The sequence below is a fragment of the Equus asinus genome, chromosome 8, assembly GCF_041296235.1.
Source record: "Equus asinus isolate D_3611 breed Donkey chromosome 8, EquAss-T2T_v2, whole genome shotgun sequence".
Lineage (NCBI taxonomy): Eukaryota > Metazoa > Chordata > Mammalia > Perissodactyla > Equidae > Equus > Equus asinus.
In genome coordinates this window covers 71,016,946-71,032,263 of record NC_091797.1, presented here as the reverse complement: position 1 = coordinate 71,032,263, position 15,318 = coordinate 71,016,946, and the positions used below count along the sequence as shown (strand labels likewise).

The following is a 15,318-nucleotide window of genomic DNA, read 5'->3' as shown; positions in this document are numbered from 1 at the left end:
GGTCTACCTCTTTCTTCAGATCATTTGAATTCTGAAGTTGCCAAAGGGAAATATTACAAATACAGCTTGAATTCATTCTGGAAGTCTTTGTTGTACATGCATATTTCTCATACACAAGAAATACTGCCTCAATGCTAATTACCTTTTGCTTGTCACTGGATGGATTGCCACCAACAATGTAAGTGTGACAGCACTTTGTGAATGACTCCCAAAACATGGGTCAGAATTACCTTAGGAAAAAAGTAGTGCCAGAAAAGATAAGGTTATAGTTTTTCTTGGACGTACAGGAGAAAGGAATTCAGTTATATTGCTATGATAAAAAGTATCTAAAACAAAAATACAGAATAAATGGCATTGTATAAAATAACAAATTTTATTTCTATAAAATATTTTATACTAACTGTACACATGCACACCACACAGTACTTAACCACACATGGAGTGATTTCTTAGTAGATCCACCACATACTGTTATGTTACAATTTACAGTATATTTCTTGAAGACACAATGGGGAAAGCTTTGTCATTCATTTATAAACCTTCCATAAATTACAAAAGAAAGGCAGTTTGAAAAGTATGTATAAAGAGTAAAAACAATTTACAAGTGGACAAGAATTACAAAATAGTAACCATCAAATACATCTGCCAGCAACTTTGTAAATCTTTTGTTCAAGTGCCAATGATGAAGATTGGTGTGGAATCATTTTGGATAGACTTAAATTTAGGATGTTCTGGGTGTGGCTTATGCATTATGTGGATTACTTTACATGTGTCCTGTTCACTGCTGTGTTTATGTTTGGCATTTTGACAAATAATGTAACATAAATCCATATGCCAAAAAATGTAACACTAAAAGCAATGAATAGTAGCTTTCTGGCAGGTTGGAGGAGTGGTACTTTACCAAACGAAGTTACTTTCTCTCCCCTCTTTTGAATGATTTGAGTAAGTAAACATTTTCTGTGTGTTGCCTGGCTTGCTTTGAAAGACGAAAAACCAGTATCTTAAAATGCACAACCTGTAAAACTTGATTTCAAACCCCTGTGTCTGTGAGGATGAGAGCACTGAATGCACAACACATACAAAGTGTACACTGCGGTTTTTATTTCAACAGTACAAATCATTGTGCATTTATAAGGCAGAACATCAAGGCGATTAAACTAGGAATTTCAAGACCAGAGTTAAAGTGAGAGTTATGTATCATGAGGCAAGCATTTTGAAAAGGGAGAGAGGTCAAAATCATTCCTTTAAGGGCAGATGACAAATGCACAAAGACTGGAATCACAGGGAGGGAGTGAGCTACCAAGAGCTACTGGCCCCCTGTGTGTTCATGAGATACCCTCACCTCCTGTCAGACCTCGGGCAATAAGAGCAGATTGGCACGGAGGCTGGGAGAGAGAGTAACAGCCGCTCTTTGTCCTGGCGGTTGGTTTAAAGTGGATGGTAGTGCAAAGAGCATTTCTCTACTGGTGTCAGGGGAGAAGATTGGTTTTTTTAGGAAGTACTTGAGTCATGAAAGCCCTAGTTTGGAATTAAAGAAAATTACATAGATTTGGAAATTGTCCAGAAGCACATGAATCATTTCACTGCACCCAGCTTTTTCAGCAGTTTCTTGCCTCTGGAAAGCAGCCCCTTTTTCTTTTTCGAGGACATTTCCCTGCCTCTCCCAGGACTACCAGTACCCATAGATGACGTAGGTGACCCCGAATGGAGATGGACTGTGGGGGATGGCGCTCTCCTTGCTGTACCTGAACCCTCAGGAGGAACCTAGTAGGTACATTGTGACAGTTTATTGAGTGCGTGAGCGCCAACAACATCAATCCACTCGGTAACATCCTATTGCCCCGTCTCCCACCAGGAAAGGGAAAGTAGGGGTTCAATTCTTTCAAGTTTTAAAGTATGCCATGAGAAGCAAACACCCTTGCCCACAGCTTATCTAAGACAGAGGGTCTAGCCATCAATGTTTGGTTTTCACTGTCTTTGTCTTCAGGGGAGGGGGCGGCCATTGCTTTGGCAAAACAAAGCTAGTGAATAATTTGCCTTGTAAATCAAGACCAAAAGTAGGGAAAAAAAGTTATTTTAAATTAGGTTGATAGTAAAATTGGCCGAGTACCCATCAATAATCTTAAAAGCAAAAGTTCTTAAAGGAAATTTTGTTGTATTTGAAAACTCCTTGGGTCTATAAAATCCTGATACTGTTGAGTGCATTTGTGGGTTGATATACTATAGGGACATTGGAGATGGCACACCGGTTGAAAGAAAAAAAACTAAAATGAACCTTAATTACAATCAAAGAAAGCTTAAAGGCCCTTATCATGTGCTTTCATAATTTCCAAGTAATTGAAGAAGAATTTTACTCAGTATAGCACATGGTAGTATTTCAGTACCAGTGCTTAGTCAACAGTGCTTCACAGGAGCAGCACTGTATTCCAAGATGGCGCATGGCATATCTGCCTCGCTCATGTTGGATACGTGCCTAAGATTAGAAAATCTCATCTCTTCTCTCGCTCCCTTACCTCACCAGAGCAAACTCTTCCTAATACGAGTGTTCATTATTCAGCAGGCAAATGATATAAGCCAAGGGGCTTCAAGCTTGCTTGGATTTAAAATCAAGGTCTAATTCTAATGAAAACACCTAGTAAAGCATCCCAAAGTACCCCTGAAGATACCATCTATTCCATCTGATGCAATCATTTGAGCTGCATGTTTCATGAAACTTAGTATTGCATTGGTATACCAACAAATCAGTCTTTCACCAAACGTGTGTGTTCAGAACACTTATTTGTGCTTTGAGGAGAAGTGTAAGCTCTCTCCTAAGATAGAGGTACAGTTACTTAAGGAAAACACGCCTAGTACTCAAGCCAGCGTGTGGAGTATTCATAGCCAACATCACCTCGTGTTCATGACTTATCGGCTTGATCTTGAGTAATGTTTTCTTAAAGTAAAATTTCCGATAGTAAACATATTTGTTAGCTTGTGCTTTTTCCAAGAGTGGCTAACAATGCAATATGCAGCTTTCAGTGGGAGTAGACATTGGAACACTCTCCATGTAAACAAACGATTAGCCTGTGAAGAAATATGTTCCAAATGTTGGCCTTCCAAATAGTCTTAATGTCACTAGTAGGAAACGATTACGAAAGATGATCTATTTCACTACAAATTCAGTTGCTTTACAACTGAGACTTTAGGTCCAATGACTTTTTGAGACATATTTCTTGTTTTTTTCCTTTTTTTTTCACCCCACAGTGAAGCCTTAAATCTACCGCATTAGTCCGTCTAAGGTAGTTAAGTTGGTATCTTTATAGGTATCTTCAGTTGCTCACTTACGTGAAGGCTACATTGCCTGATTAAGGTGTGAAATGAACACTCTTCTTCTGTTTCCAAGCAGATGAGCAAAGAAATAAAAATATATATATAAAAATATAATATATAAAAACTCGCAGTGATGAAATAAAATAAAAATGAGACACTAAACATGAATGTAATCTAATAGTTAAATATGCTTGAGAAGCTCTTTGATCTTTGGTAAGAGGACTAAAATCCTGACAGGGCAAATGAGCATTATTGCCCACCAAATCTGAGGACTGGCCATCCCCTTTCACTCTTAATCAAGCAGGAATGTGCATCTATAATGTCGGATGGGAAGTTCCTTTGTGATGAAAGGTAGATTGGTTAGAATTGGGAGGGTCATTTTTTGTGGATAAATAAACTTAAGATTTAGAATTCAGAATTTTTAGGCACAACCCCCATGGAAGGGCAGAGAAAAAAATCAGGGTATATGCTGTTCGGCCCAAGATATAAAAATATCAATGCAAAAACTGAATTAGACCATCTATGGCAGAGTGGGACAGAAGTTAAGAACAATGAACATGTCTGCTTACCCTTTTTGCTTTTGAGCGCATCGGCGTGTCTTGTGAGTAGTGGGACGGTGCGTCAGAAAGATAGACTTCTACATCATCAGGCACTTCTTCCAGGAAGTTTGAAGGTACAAGGCCTTTCTGCCCATTAAGCTCCCCCTAAAAACACAGGGATGAGCCAGAAGAACGATTTACTCTGTCTTTCCAAAAATTCACTTCTTGCTTTAGCTGAAGGAATGTAGCTCAGAGCAGAGATGCATGGTGAGTTTTCTCTGGTTCCAAAGTGGTAGAACTCAAAGGGACTCTAATGTGTCCAAACTACCTCCATCACAGAATGACACTGGAGACATGTTTCAAGGGCAAGGCCCCGGCCCCTCTCCTGAGGACTTGATTGGGCCTGTCTGGGGCTGAGATGAAGAATCTGTGTTTTGGCCAAGGGGCCTAGGTGATTCTTGGGATCAGGCATGTTTAGGAACCTCCTTGGGATCATCTCAGTTAGTGTTTTCCAACCCTGGTTGGCCTCAGAATCCCTAGGGAACTTGTAAAAGCCCATTACTCAGGCACATCAACCCAGACTGATCCAACCTATCTTGAGCAGGGGGGCGGTGATCTAATGTGATCTAGTATGCAGGCAAGATTGAGAGGACCTGTCTTTTTAACCTTATATTTTTCATCTTTCCTATGCATGACTACATTCTCATTATAAAAATTCAAACAAAATGGGGAAAATGGAAGTGTCTGTTGACAGCTCCTCAGAGATTACTGCTTGAGGTTGGTTTTTGTCCTTCCAGACCTTTCTGCTCATATATATATCCATGCATGTACATAGTTAAGGTCACCATCCATAGGTCCAACTGCTCACTGGATATCTGCACTGAGTGGGTCACAGCCCACCAAGTCACTTCTCCCCACCCCAATGCTAACTGCACCACAAGTGCCCAAAGCCAAGTCCAAACTTGGCTGGCCCCAGACCACATGGGAGTCTGTTTCTCTGTTCACAAGGTCTAGGAAGTGACAATATGAAAGCAGCCGCCCATGACATCAAAATTAAAAACTGCATCCAAGGATACAATCAAGGCTGAAAAGGAAACCTATGGAATGGGAGAAAATATTTGTAAGTCATATATCTAACAAGGGGTTAATATCCAGAATATATTAAGAACTCCTAAAACTCAACAAAAAAAAATGCAATTAAAAAATGGGCAAAGGACTTGAATAGATATTTCTCCAAATAAGACATAGGAATGGCTAACAAGCATGTGAAAAGATGCTCGACATTACTAAACGTTAGGAAAGTGTAAACCAAAACCATGAGATACCACCTCACATCCGTTAGGTTGGTTGCTATAAAATTAAAAAAATAAATTTTTAAACAAAATAGTGTTAGTGAAGATATGGAGAAATTGGAATCCTTGTGCACTGCTGGTGGGAATGTAAAATAGTGTAGCCACTATGGGAAAAACAGTGGCAGTTCCTCAAAGAATTAGAATTATATGATCCAGCAATTCCTCTTCTGGGGATATACCCAAAAGAATTGAAAGCAGAGTCTCAAAGAGATATCTGCACACCCATGTTCACAGCAGCGTTATTCACAATAGCCAAGAGGTGGAAGCAACCCATGTATCCATTGATGGATGAATGGATACACAAAATGTGGTCTATACACACAATGGAGTATTGTTTGGTCTTAAAAGGGGGCCTGACATAGGCTACAACATGGATGAACCTTGAGAACATGATGCTCAGTTAAAAAAGCCAGTCATCCACTCATATGTGGAAGTTAAACATGTAGACAAAGAGAACAGATTAGTGGATACCGGGGGAAAGGGGGGGGGGTGTGGGGGCGGGCACAAAGGGTGAAGTGGTGCACCTACAACACAACTGACAAACAATAATGTACAACTGAAATTTCACACGGTTGTAAACTATCATAATCTTAATAAAAAGTTAAAAAAAACAGTCATAAGAAGACACATGCTGTATGATTCCATTTACATGAGGTACTTAGAGTGGTCAGATTCATAGAGACAGAAAGTATAAGGGTGGGTGCCAGGGGCTTGGGGGAAGGGGTAATGGGTAAATAGTGTTCAATGGGGGCAGAGTTTCAGTTTTGCAAGATGAAAAGATTCTGGAGATGGATGGTGGTGATGGCTGCACGACAGTGTGAATGTACTTAACGCCACTGAACTGTTCACTTAAAAATGACTAAGACGGCAAATTCTGTGTTATATGTATTTTACCACAATTAAAACTAAAAATTAACTGAAAAGAGGCAGCCCTAGGGACCTCCTGCCTTCCTGTACAATAGTCCCTCCTACGTCCAGTGCACACACGCCCCTCACCCCACCCCGGCCTTGGAGACTCCGCTCTGAGCACCTGCTGCTCTAATTCTTCTTTCTCAGGCTCCAACAATTGGCTTAGTTTTCTCTGTTGGTGTTACTGAGAGACCTTTTCTAGGACATCGTTGCATGTGTCCCCTGGTGATTTCTTCCACATCAAGGGTTGCAAATAACATCTATGCACAAAGACATTCGAATTTCTATCCAGTCCAGACCTCTTTCAGTAAGTCCAAAGCAGCCCGATTTTTCCTCCAGCATCAGAAAACACTATTTCTCTGGGTGAGCACCAGATGGAGTCATTGGCTTGTGTTTGGGGACTATGTTCTGTGAAAATGCACAGCTTTGCGTACAAATCCCCATCGGCACCATGTTCCCATTGCAAGAGGCCTGTGCCAGCATGCACACAGTCTTGCACATGCAGGCTTACAGGCTGCCCCTGGTCTGGGCAGTGAATGGAAGCGCCGGCACTATTTATTGTTTTCCCTCTGGCCTTCTGCACACAGTTCTATTAAAGCATAATCTCAAAGTGCACCTGACACCACTGTTGCCTCCACTGCTGCAGCTGCTACATCAGATGAGGTCACGAGAATCTTCCAGAAATCTACAGCACCTCGCCTTTGGCATGAACCCCATTCCATCTTGGAGAGGCTCAGGTGTCCTGTTCATACCCCTCAAGCTCAATATTTTCTAAACTGTATTTTCACTCAACTGTGTTCTTATCCCTTCTTTCACAAGGATACCCACCCATCACCAAGGCAGAACCTGGGGATCCTCTCAACAACACCTTCACCCTCACTAATCCAAGCTCTGGAGAATATAGATGCTCCCTTTGTCATCCTTCTTCTGTGACCATCTCAGCTCAGGAGTGTGTCCCTCACCTGTCCCCTGCCCTCCTGGGATTCCCGTCTCCCTTCAACAGTCCACTTTCAAAACCTTTGGCAGAATGACTTTCTCTAAAAGACAGCTTGATCTTGACATTCCCCCGCTCGTAGACCCTTTACAATCTGATCTAGAAAGAAATAAGGGACAAAGTATGAATAACCCCACTAAAAACTGTATATACTCTTAATAATCAGAAACTGTACAGAGAAGAGAGCCCCGGAATTCCCCGTGTGCCTGAGGTGATAAAATCTGTTTGACTCAAAGGAAACCTACCACACTAGGACTTGGTAGTTTCTTAGCTATTCTGATATGAGAGGTGGGTGATGGTGGGGACACTGATGCAACATGCCCATTCCCCACCCCCCGCTGCAAGGGGTGTCCACATGGCAGGCATGCCAGCCACTTCCTTCGTGGCCCTCTGGGCATCTGGCCAGGGAGAGGCAGCCACTCACAGGAGGTGACCCAGCTGGAGAAATGCTGAGATGACCCCCCACCAACATTCCTTCCCTCTTCAGGGAATATCGGGAGATGTATTCCACGAGAGAGGCAAAGGCAGGCTGGCACCGGGGGTGGCCTGAGCAGGGACTGCCTCGCCCAAAGGCTGGATTCTGGATTCCATGTTGCTGACAGCCATCAGCTCAAGAGAGAGGTCAGGAAGGAATCCTAAACTTTTTTGATTTTAATTCATTAATTAGTTAATTTTGCTTATTTGTATTTCTTCCTTTTCCTAAATGAAAAATGTGTTTTATCACCTATGCAGTAAATAATCCAGAAATTGGTAAATGTTTGGATTGCAGAAATTTTTAAATGTAAGAATGTGAATACCTTCACTTTGTTTACAGCTTATATACATCAAAAAGACCCCTAGTGGAAAAGAAGGAACTGTGGAAATTAATGAAAGAAACCTTAAGTAAATTAGAGTCAGGAAGGCCTGTAGGGGGAGCTCTCACACCCTATCACACATCATCAATTACACCAAACAGGAAAAGACAGACAGTTGCATCTTCTATAGGAGGCAGAATTTACTACTGAAGGAAGATTTTCCTCCTCACCCACCAAGAGGAGAAGAGAAACACCGCCGTTCAGCCAATGAGAAGTCATTGCCGCTCTGAACCGTTACTCTCCCCCAATGAACTTTCCTTTCTAACAGCCTCCTCCTCTCCCCGCTTTCCTCTATAAAAGGAGCTCCCCTCCTTTGTTTTCTGGATTTGCCTATGGTTTACCATAGCATGCACATCCAGAATTGCAATTCTTTTGGCTACTCCTGAATAAATTTGTTTTGAGGCTTTCGAAGTCAGCAGAACGATGAAGTTCACAGCACCATATTATATGTAACTCAGTGAAGCGAGGCAAGCAAATTAGGCAAAACTTTCAGCAAGCCGTATAAAGTTCATACCTAATCTTAGGGGAAAGAACAGACAAGCAAAAAAAAAAAAAAAGTGAAATGATGCTTCCTGATGTTTCAAAAACTTACATAATAAAATCCATCTTCATCAATTTCACCAAAAACAGTAATAATATCTCCCGTGCAAAATGTAAGTTCAGCCTATAAAGATAGAATATAAAGTTAATTGTATCTTCCTGTACAAAGTAGTTGTTTTTTAAAAAATTTATTCATGATTTCTCATGTTCTTTCTTTCTTTTATTATTTTGGTTCTATTAACTTACTCTTTCAATGAAATAAGGAAGAAAGGTACAAAGCTAATAAATGTCTCTGTTCATAGCTTCTTAGAAAGTGACTACACCCCAAAACAAGGCCAACCTAAAGGAAAAGTGGTGTGGAGCTTTGATTCTCTGCCAGAATTCAAGATCATCACCATGTTATACTGCAAGTCCATCTTTCAGATTAGATAGTTAATCTTAAAAACCTGGAACATTAGGGAAATGTTCTCTCCAGTGAAAGGACCGTTATATAAATATTCTTTCACTGAGTGTAAAAAATCTTTACTCAATTATTAACTAAATTTCCATTTATTAAGTATCCACTATATGCCAGGCACCAACCTAAAGACAGGCACATAGAAGATAGTATAGGATGCAAAAAAAAATATGCATTTTTATCTCTAAACATGAAAATGAGGGAAGAAAGTTCATATCTAAGAACCATCAGGCATCATATGTAAATCAAGCCTGTCCAGAAATCTTTGAATAACTAAGATTTGAATCTGAACCATGAGCTGGTGACTTAAATACTGGGTAGTGGATTCAGATACATCTAGTCATCTAAGAAAGTAGCTCCATAGAATGAAAACCAGCTCTTTCATTTCTGAAGGCAGATCCTTTCCAGTTTTCGTAATGTGCCAAGGACACCAAGACGTACCAGGCTGTGTGTACAGAGAACAACCCTCTCTCTCCTTTGCCTTGAATGTGGGGGTGGGGCTTAATGCTTTGTCTTTGTTCATTGACCACATGTGGTGGGCTTCTGTTTCTCCTTCAGGATGACCCAATTGGGCCATCACCCCTAGACGTGGATCCCAAACTGCTCTTCCAGGGGCAGTACAGGGAAACCTGGGCCACAAGGATGAGGATTTGTCAGTAGCCCTCGTGCCACTGAGCATGTCAATGAGGCTCACTACTTCTCTTCTGCCCACCTAGTGTTCTGTTGGCCTTTTACAGGGTTGGGAGCTCTTTTGTGGACGGTTCCAGAGAAGGCTACAGTCAAGGGGTTAAGCATGGCGTTCACCAGCAGCCCTGCAGGTAAAGGTACCAGGTGTGGCTTCATGCCAGTAGTGAGAAGGCATTTGGCTTGTACCTCAACGTCAATGTTAGGCGAGCTTTCTCTCGGGTCGTAGTCATACAGGGCCACCATTCTTCGGGTCGACACTGAGTGCTGCCTGCCACTTCTTCTGTTTCTCTCTGTTTAAATCACAAGGAGAAGAAGAAAGCCATCGTGAAATTATTTCAAAGTGAACCGTGACCCCTCTTCCTGGTCCCCATGGCTGTGGAGCCAGGTTGCACTTGGCCAGTGGGACGGGGACGACCACCCTCCTCAAGGGTCTCATGTTTATGGGCATTAGCGATGGCAAATGCTTCAACTTTGAAGTCAGTCACCTTGGGCTTCCTACTCTTATATTTTAGCTTTAGGACAGTCCCCCTTATAGTAGCAAGAACACTGTCCTTTCTCCAGTGTGTCTATTAAACCAGGGAGACTTAGAAGAAGCAGAGAATTCTCTGGAATAGTAAATCTAAACGATTTGGGACAGCACTGGGCAGATGTGGCTTGGGGAGGCCAAGTGGGACCAGTTGGAGGCTGTGGCCATAGCTCTGAGGAAGCCCCACAAAGACTTTCAAAAATGCTTGTCTGTGTAATTCGCTATAGAGCAGAGGCATGGCCGTGCGTCTGTAAGGGCTACCTTCTCTCCCATCTCAGGGGCTTCTTACACAGCCTCCCCACTGTCCTTTCCCTGTACTTCTAACAGCTGTCACTGAAAAGATGCCACTTCTGGAGAATGCTCTTGGGACATCCCCTCCTGTCGCCTGGCCATGTTCTGCCATGGACGGTGACCTGGGCCTTATCCCAACATCCTCAAGAGCCAAAGAAGGGGGTGCAGAGAGAATTCCTCTAGTCACTGTCTGAGTGTGAGAGCTCCACGCAGACAGCAGATGTGAGACTGAAACAGAGCTTCAGTGCACAGACACGTGCCGCGTCACAACGTTTCGGTCAACAGTGGACCACATTAAATGACGGTGGCTCCATAAAGTTAGTACCAGAGGGCCTAGGTGGCTGGTAGGCTGTACCATCCAGATTTGTGTAAGCGCACTGTATGATGTTTGCACAAGGACAAATTTGCCTAATGGCGCATCTCTCAGAACGTGTCCTAGTCTTTAAGTGGCACATGACTGTAGAGAATTATTCCAGAGGTTAATCCCAGTGCTTCTAAGGATTTCTAATTTCACCAGTACTGTTACAAATACGAATTTCTGAAGGTAGCAATAACAATACACACGTACTCTGTATTGAAGTATAACTTAGGATAACATTCAGTATAAATAAATACATAAAATTCTGTATAACTTACAAAATAACTCTAGAGTACACTTCTGTAAGTTTTGATAAACCCATATGGTCATATAACCACCACAACAATCAAGATATAGAACCCTTCCATTAACTCCCAAAATTCCTTCATGCTCCTTCGTTGTCACCTCAGCCAGGGGCAACCACTGATCTGTTCTCTCTCCCAATACTTTTGCCTTTTCCAGGATATCATTTAAATGGAATCACAGAGAATGTAGCTTTTTAAGACTGGCTTCTTTCATTTGGACAGTGTATCTGAGATCCAGTCACATTATTCCTTCTTCAGTAGTCTGTTCTCTTTTATTGGCGAGTAGTTTCCCATTGTATGCAGGCACCACAGTTATTTTGTCCATTTACCAGTCAAAAGACATTTGAGTTGTTTCCAATTATTGATGATTATTAGTGAAGCCACTGTAAACACTCACATATAGTTTTTTGTATGAGCATTAAGTTTTCATTTCTCTTGGGTAAGGATACAGGAGTGGAATTGTTGGGTTGTATTGTAAGTGCATGTTTAACTTTGTAAGAAACTGTCAAACTGTTTTGCAAAGTGGTTGAACCATTCTACACTCCCACCAGCAGCAAATGGTGGTTCCAGTCATTCCACATTCTTGCCCATGCTTGGTACAGCCAGTCTTTTGCACTATAGCCATTCTAGTGGGCATGTATTGGTTTCTCATCATGGTTTTGCTTTGTATTTCACTGATGATGTTAAGAAGTATCTTCTGTAGGCTTATTTGCCATCCACATATCTTCTTTGGTGAAGGATCTCTTCAAATCTTTCATCCACGTTTTTATTGGTTGGTTGTTTTCTTTTGAGTTTTGAAAGTTCTTTGTGTATTCTAAATACAAATCCCTTTCAGCTGAGTTACTTGCAAATATTTTCTGCCAGCCTGTGGCTTCTCTTTTCATTCTCTCAGTGGTGTCTTTCTAAGCTCAGAAGTATTTAATTTTGATGAAGTCGAACATCGTTTTTCTTTTATGTGTCACATTTTCAGTGTCATATCAAAGAAACCTTTGCCTGATCATCACAAAGTTTTCTCCTATGTTCTCTTCTAGAAGTTTTATCATCTTAGTTTTATATTCAAGACAAAGTTCAATTTTGAGTTAATTTTTCCCCCTAAGGAAGATTCACCTCAAGCTAACATCTGCTGCCAATCCTCCTCTTTTTGTTGCTTGAGGAAGATTAGCCCTGAGCTAACATCTGTGCCAATCTTCCTCTATTTTTTTTTATATGGGACACCTCCACAGCATGGCTGTTGAGTGGAGTAGGTCTGTGCTCTGGATCCAAACCCACGAAGCCAGGCTGCTGAAGCAGAGCGCATGGAATTTTAACCACTTGGCCACAGGTCCAGGTCTGGGCACGTAAGTTAATTTTTTAACAGGGTGAGCGTGTGGCTTGAGATTCATTTTTGCCATAAGGATGTTCAGCACCTATTACTGAAAAGACTTTCCCTTCTCCACTGAACTGCCTTTTCACCTTTGTGGAAAATCCCTTGGCCATCTCTGTGTGGGTCTGTTTCTGGAGTCCATTCTGTTCTGATGACCGAGGTGTCTGTCCTTTCTCTACCACCACCTTGTCTTGATTAGTTTACCTTTACAGGAAGTCTTGAAATCAGGTTACATGAGGCTACCATGTTTGGGGTTTTTTTTTGTAGAAATCGTTTTGGCAATTCTAGCTCCTTTGCCTTTTCGTGCAAACTTTAGACTTAGCTTATTGATTCCACATAAATCCCTGCACAGTCTTTGATTAGGACTGTATGGAATCTATAGGTCAGTTTGGAGAAATCTGACATCTTAACAGTATTAAGTCCACGGACATGATATCTCTATTTATTTAGGAATTCGTTGATTTCTTTCATCAGTATTTTGTAGTTTTCAGCATTCAGATCCTGCACCTATTTTGTTAGATTTAATCCTAAGTATTTCACGTCTTTGTCATGTTATTGTAAATAGTATTATTTTTTAAATTGAAATTTCAAACTTTTTATTGCTAACATATGGAAATACGATTGGTTTTGTATACATTGATCTTGCTAAACTCACTTGTTAATTCTAAGAACTGTTAAAATAGATTCTTTGGGATTTTCTAAGTAGATTTTCATGTCATCTGTGAGTAGAACAAGTTTAATTTCTCCTTTCTAATCTATATTCCGTTTCTTCCTTTCTCTCACGGTACAGCTCAGGTCAGGAGCTCTGGTGGGATGTGGGAACGGAGTGGGGAGGGCAGACAGGGCTGCCTTCCTCTCAGTCTCAGGAGGAAAGTTTTCAGTCTTTCACCATTAAGAATGACATTTCCTAGTAATAGACGGACAAGTAGATATCTCAGCTGGGTTCCCTTAACTAGTCACGTTTGGAAAAACAAGTAGAATAAACAGATACTAAATCTAATTGATAATGTAAATGAAGCTGCTGTTTTTTAGCAGACCTCTTCCAGGCTTTCTGGGTCTTTCCCCTCTTCACAATGGTCATAGTTGACTTCAGGAAAGGAGATCAAAAGTGAAAGGGAGTTGATGGTGCGAAGAGCCCAGAGATCTTCAGTCTCATAGATTCAAGGTGGGGCGAATATTCATATGAAATCTTGAGGATTAGATGTGGATTTTAACTTGAGACAATGAGTTCATTAATACCAACAAGGTTGAAACATTTTATTTGATTTTGTGTTTATCTTTATGCATATTCTTTGAACCATTGAATTTTGCCTTTGAAGTCTGATTTGGAAGTGAATATAATGTTTTGAGTATTAAAACCTTAGATATGAATGACATAAAACTGATCTTACTTTCTACAGCTATTTAGAAAAAGCAGAGGCCTTTTGTCGAGTAGATTTTCCATGCATTTGGGGAAAATTAAATATCATAAAGGTAGTGTTGCTTAAAACTCACTGAAAACAGTGTTGCTGTTGGGTCATTGGAGCCTGTAGATTGGTTCTTGATAAGCGAGGGAGTTCAGTACCTACCCAGATTAAAGGGTGAACATCTTTTATGCCTTTTGGATGAGCAAAATTCACCGGAAGAATGGAAAGCACAGCATGACTCCCTCATCCCTGGAGATTTATCATAGATAGGCAATGTTCAAAGTATATTACCAATGTCTTAGTCTGTTCCGGCTGCTATAACAGAATACCACTGTCAGGGGGATTGTACACAACAGACACTGATTTGTCACAGTTCTGGAAGCTGGAAGTCCAGGATCAGGGCACCAGCAGATTCTGTGTCTGGTGGGAGCCCGCTCGCTGAGTCCTCATGTGACAGAAGGGGCGAGGGAGCTCTCTGGGGTCTCTTTTTTAAGATCAGTGATCGCATTTATAAATGCTCCGCATTCCTGACCTAATCACCTCCCGAAGGCCCCATCTTTATCACCATCACCCTGAGGATCAGGTTTCAACACATGAATTTTGGGGGGACACATATTCAGTCCAAAACAACCAGAAATCAGTTGTTTATTTTCTAGATGGGACAGACCTTTAGTAAGCAAGGCTGCACCTCATCTTCCATCAGAAGATAACCCATGTTTTCATAAATATTTAGGTACATAGTGTCCACAAAGCGTGCAGGGCTATTACAACCCTGGCTTGCAGAGTGGGTTTTGCCCAAGAAAAGCTGATGTTTTCTTTTCAGATTCCTCTGTTTACAGTTAAATGGCACAGACTGGATTCTGCTCAGTGCTGCCTCCTGCTCTGGGCTGGCATTCTGTGCTATGAAACGCTGGGGAAGGCAGCCCAGCCCAGCCAGCGGGTTCAGGGGTGAGCAGGGGCCATCTCTTACCTATTTTCTCCACAGGTGTGTTCAGAGGGAGGAAGCCTTGTCTAAGAAGCTGGTCCACCATCTCCTCATCATCTGCTTGGATTTCAGAGACCATGTTACAGGGAATAAGGCCAAGCCGGGCACAGGTTTCCCCACGGTAGAATCCATCAGCATCTTTATCACCATAAACCTAGAGCCACAGGAAGAAGTCCAGACATTGTGATTGGTTGGTTCAGAAATACATCAGTTCAGTTTACAGAAGAGTCGTACACAACCAAACGCATACTTTAAGAATACCATAAATCACCTGCCTGTGTGCTGTAGATGTGTGCACGTAGCCCTCCCCAATAAATCCGCAAGTCTAAGATCAGTTTTTCCTCCACGTTTGGTCAACCCGCTGGGCTTCCCAGCATATAGGGACTGCAAGCGAGGCCATGGCTTTGCTTGGATGAGTGTGTGTGTTTGAGCCCACACGAGTT

General features: G+C 41.6%; 1 protein-coding gene across 12 annotated transcripts in view; it reads right to left on the bottom strand.

Moving 5' to 3' along the window:
- Nucleotides 1-351: 351 nt before the first annotated feature.
- Nucleotides 352-15,318, bottom strand: part of RIMBP2 (RIMS binding protein 2) — a 246,515-nt gene continuing 231,548 nt past the window's right edge. For 7 of the 12 annotated variants that reach the window (XM_070515837.1, XM_070515836.1, XM_070515841.1 and 4 more), the window contains 5 exons: nucleotides 14,861-15,029; nucleotides 9,828-9,931; nucleotides 8,550-8,621; nucleotides 3,879-4,013; nucleotides 352-1,764 (listed from right to left, as the gene is read on the bottom strand). In XM_070515837.1, the coding sequence (XP_070371938.1) occupies nucleotides 1,576-1,764; nucleotides 3,879-4,013; nucleotides 8,550-8,621; nucleotides 9,828-9,931; nucleotides 14,861-15,029 (669 nt within the window). In that variant the 3' untranslated portion in view covers nucleotides 352-1,575. Of the gene's footprint in view, nucleotides 3,372-3,878; nucleotides 4,014-8,549; nucleotides 8,622-9,827; nucleotides 9,932-14,860; nucleotides 15,030-15,318 lie in introns of all 12 variants that reach the window. The other 5 variants (XM_070515842.1, XM_070515832.1, XM_070515840.1 and 2 more) reach the window with 2 other exon arrangements.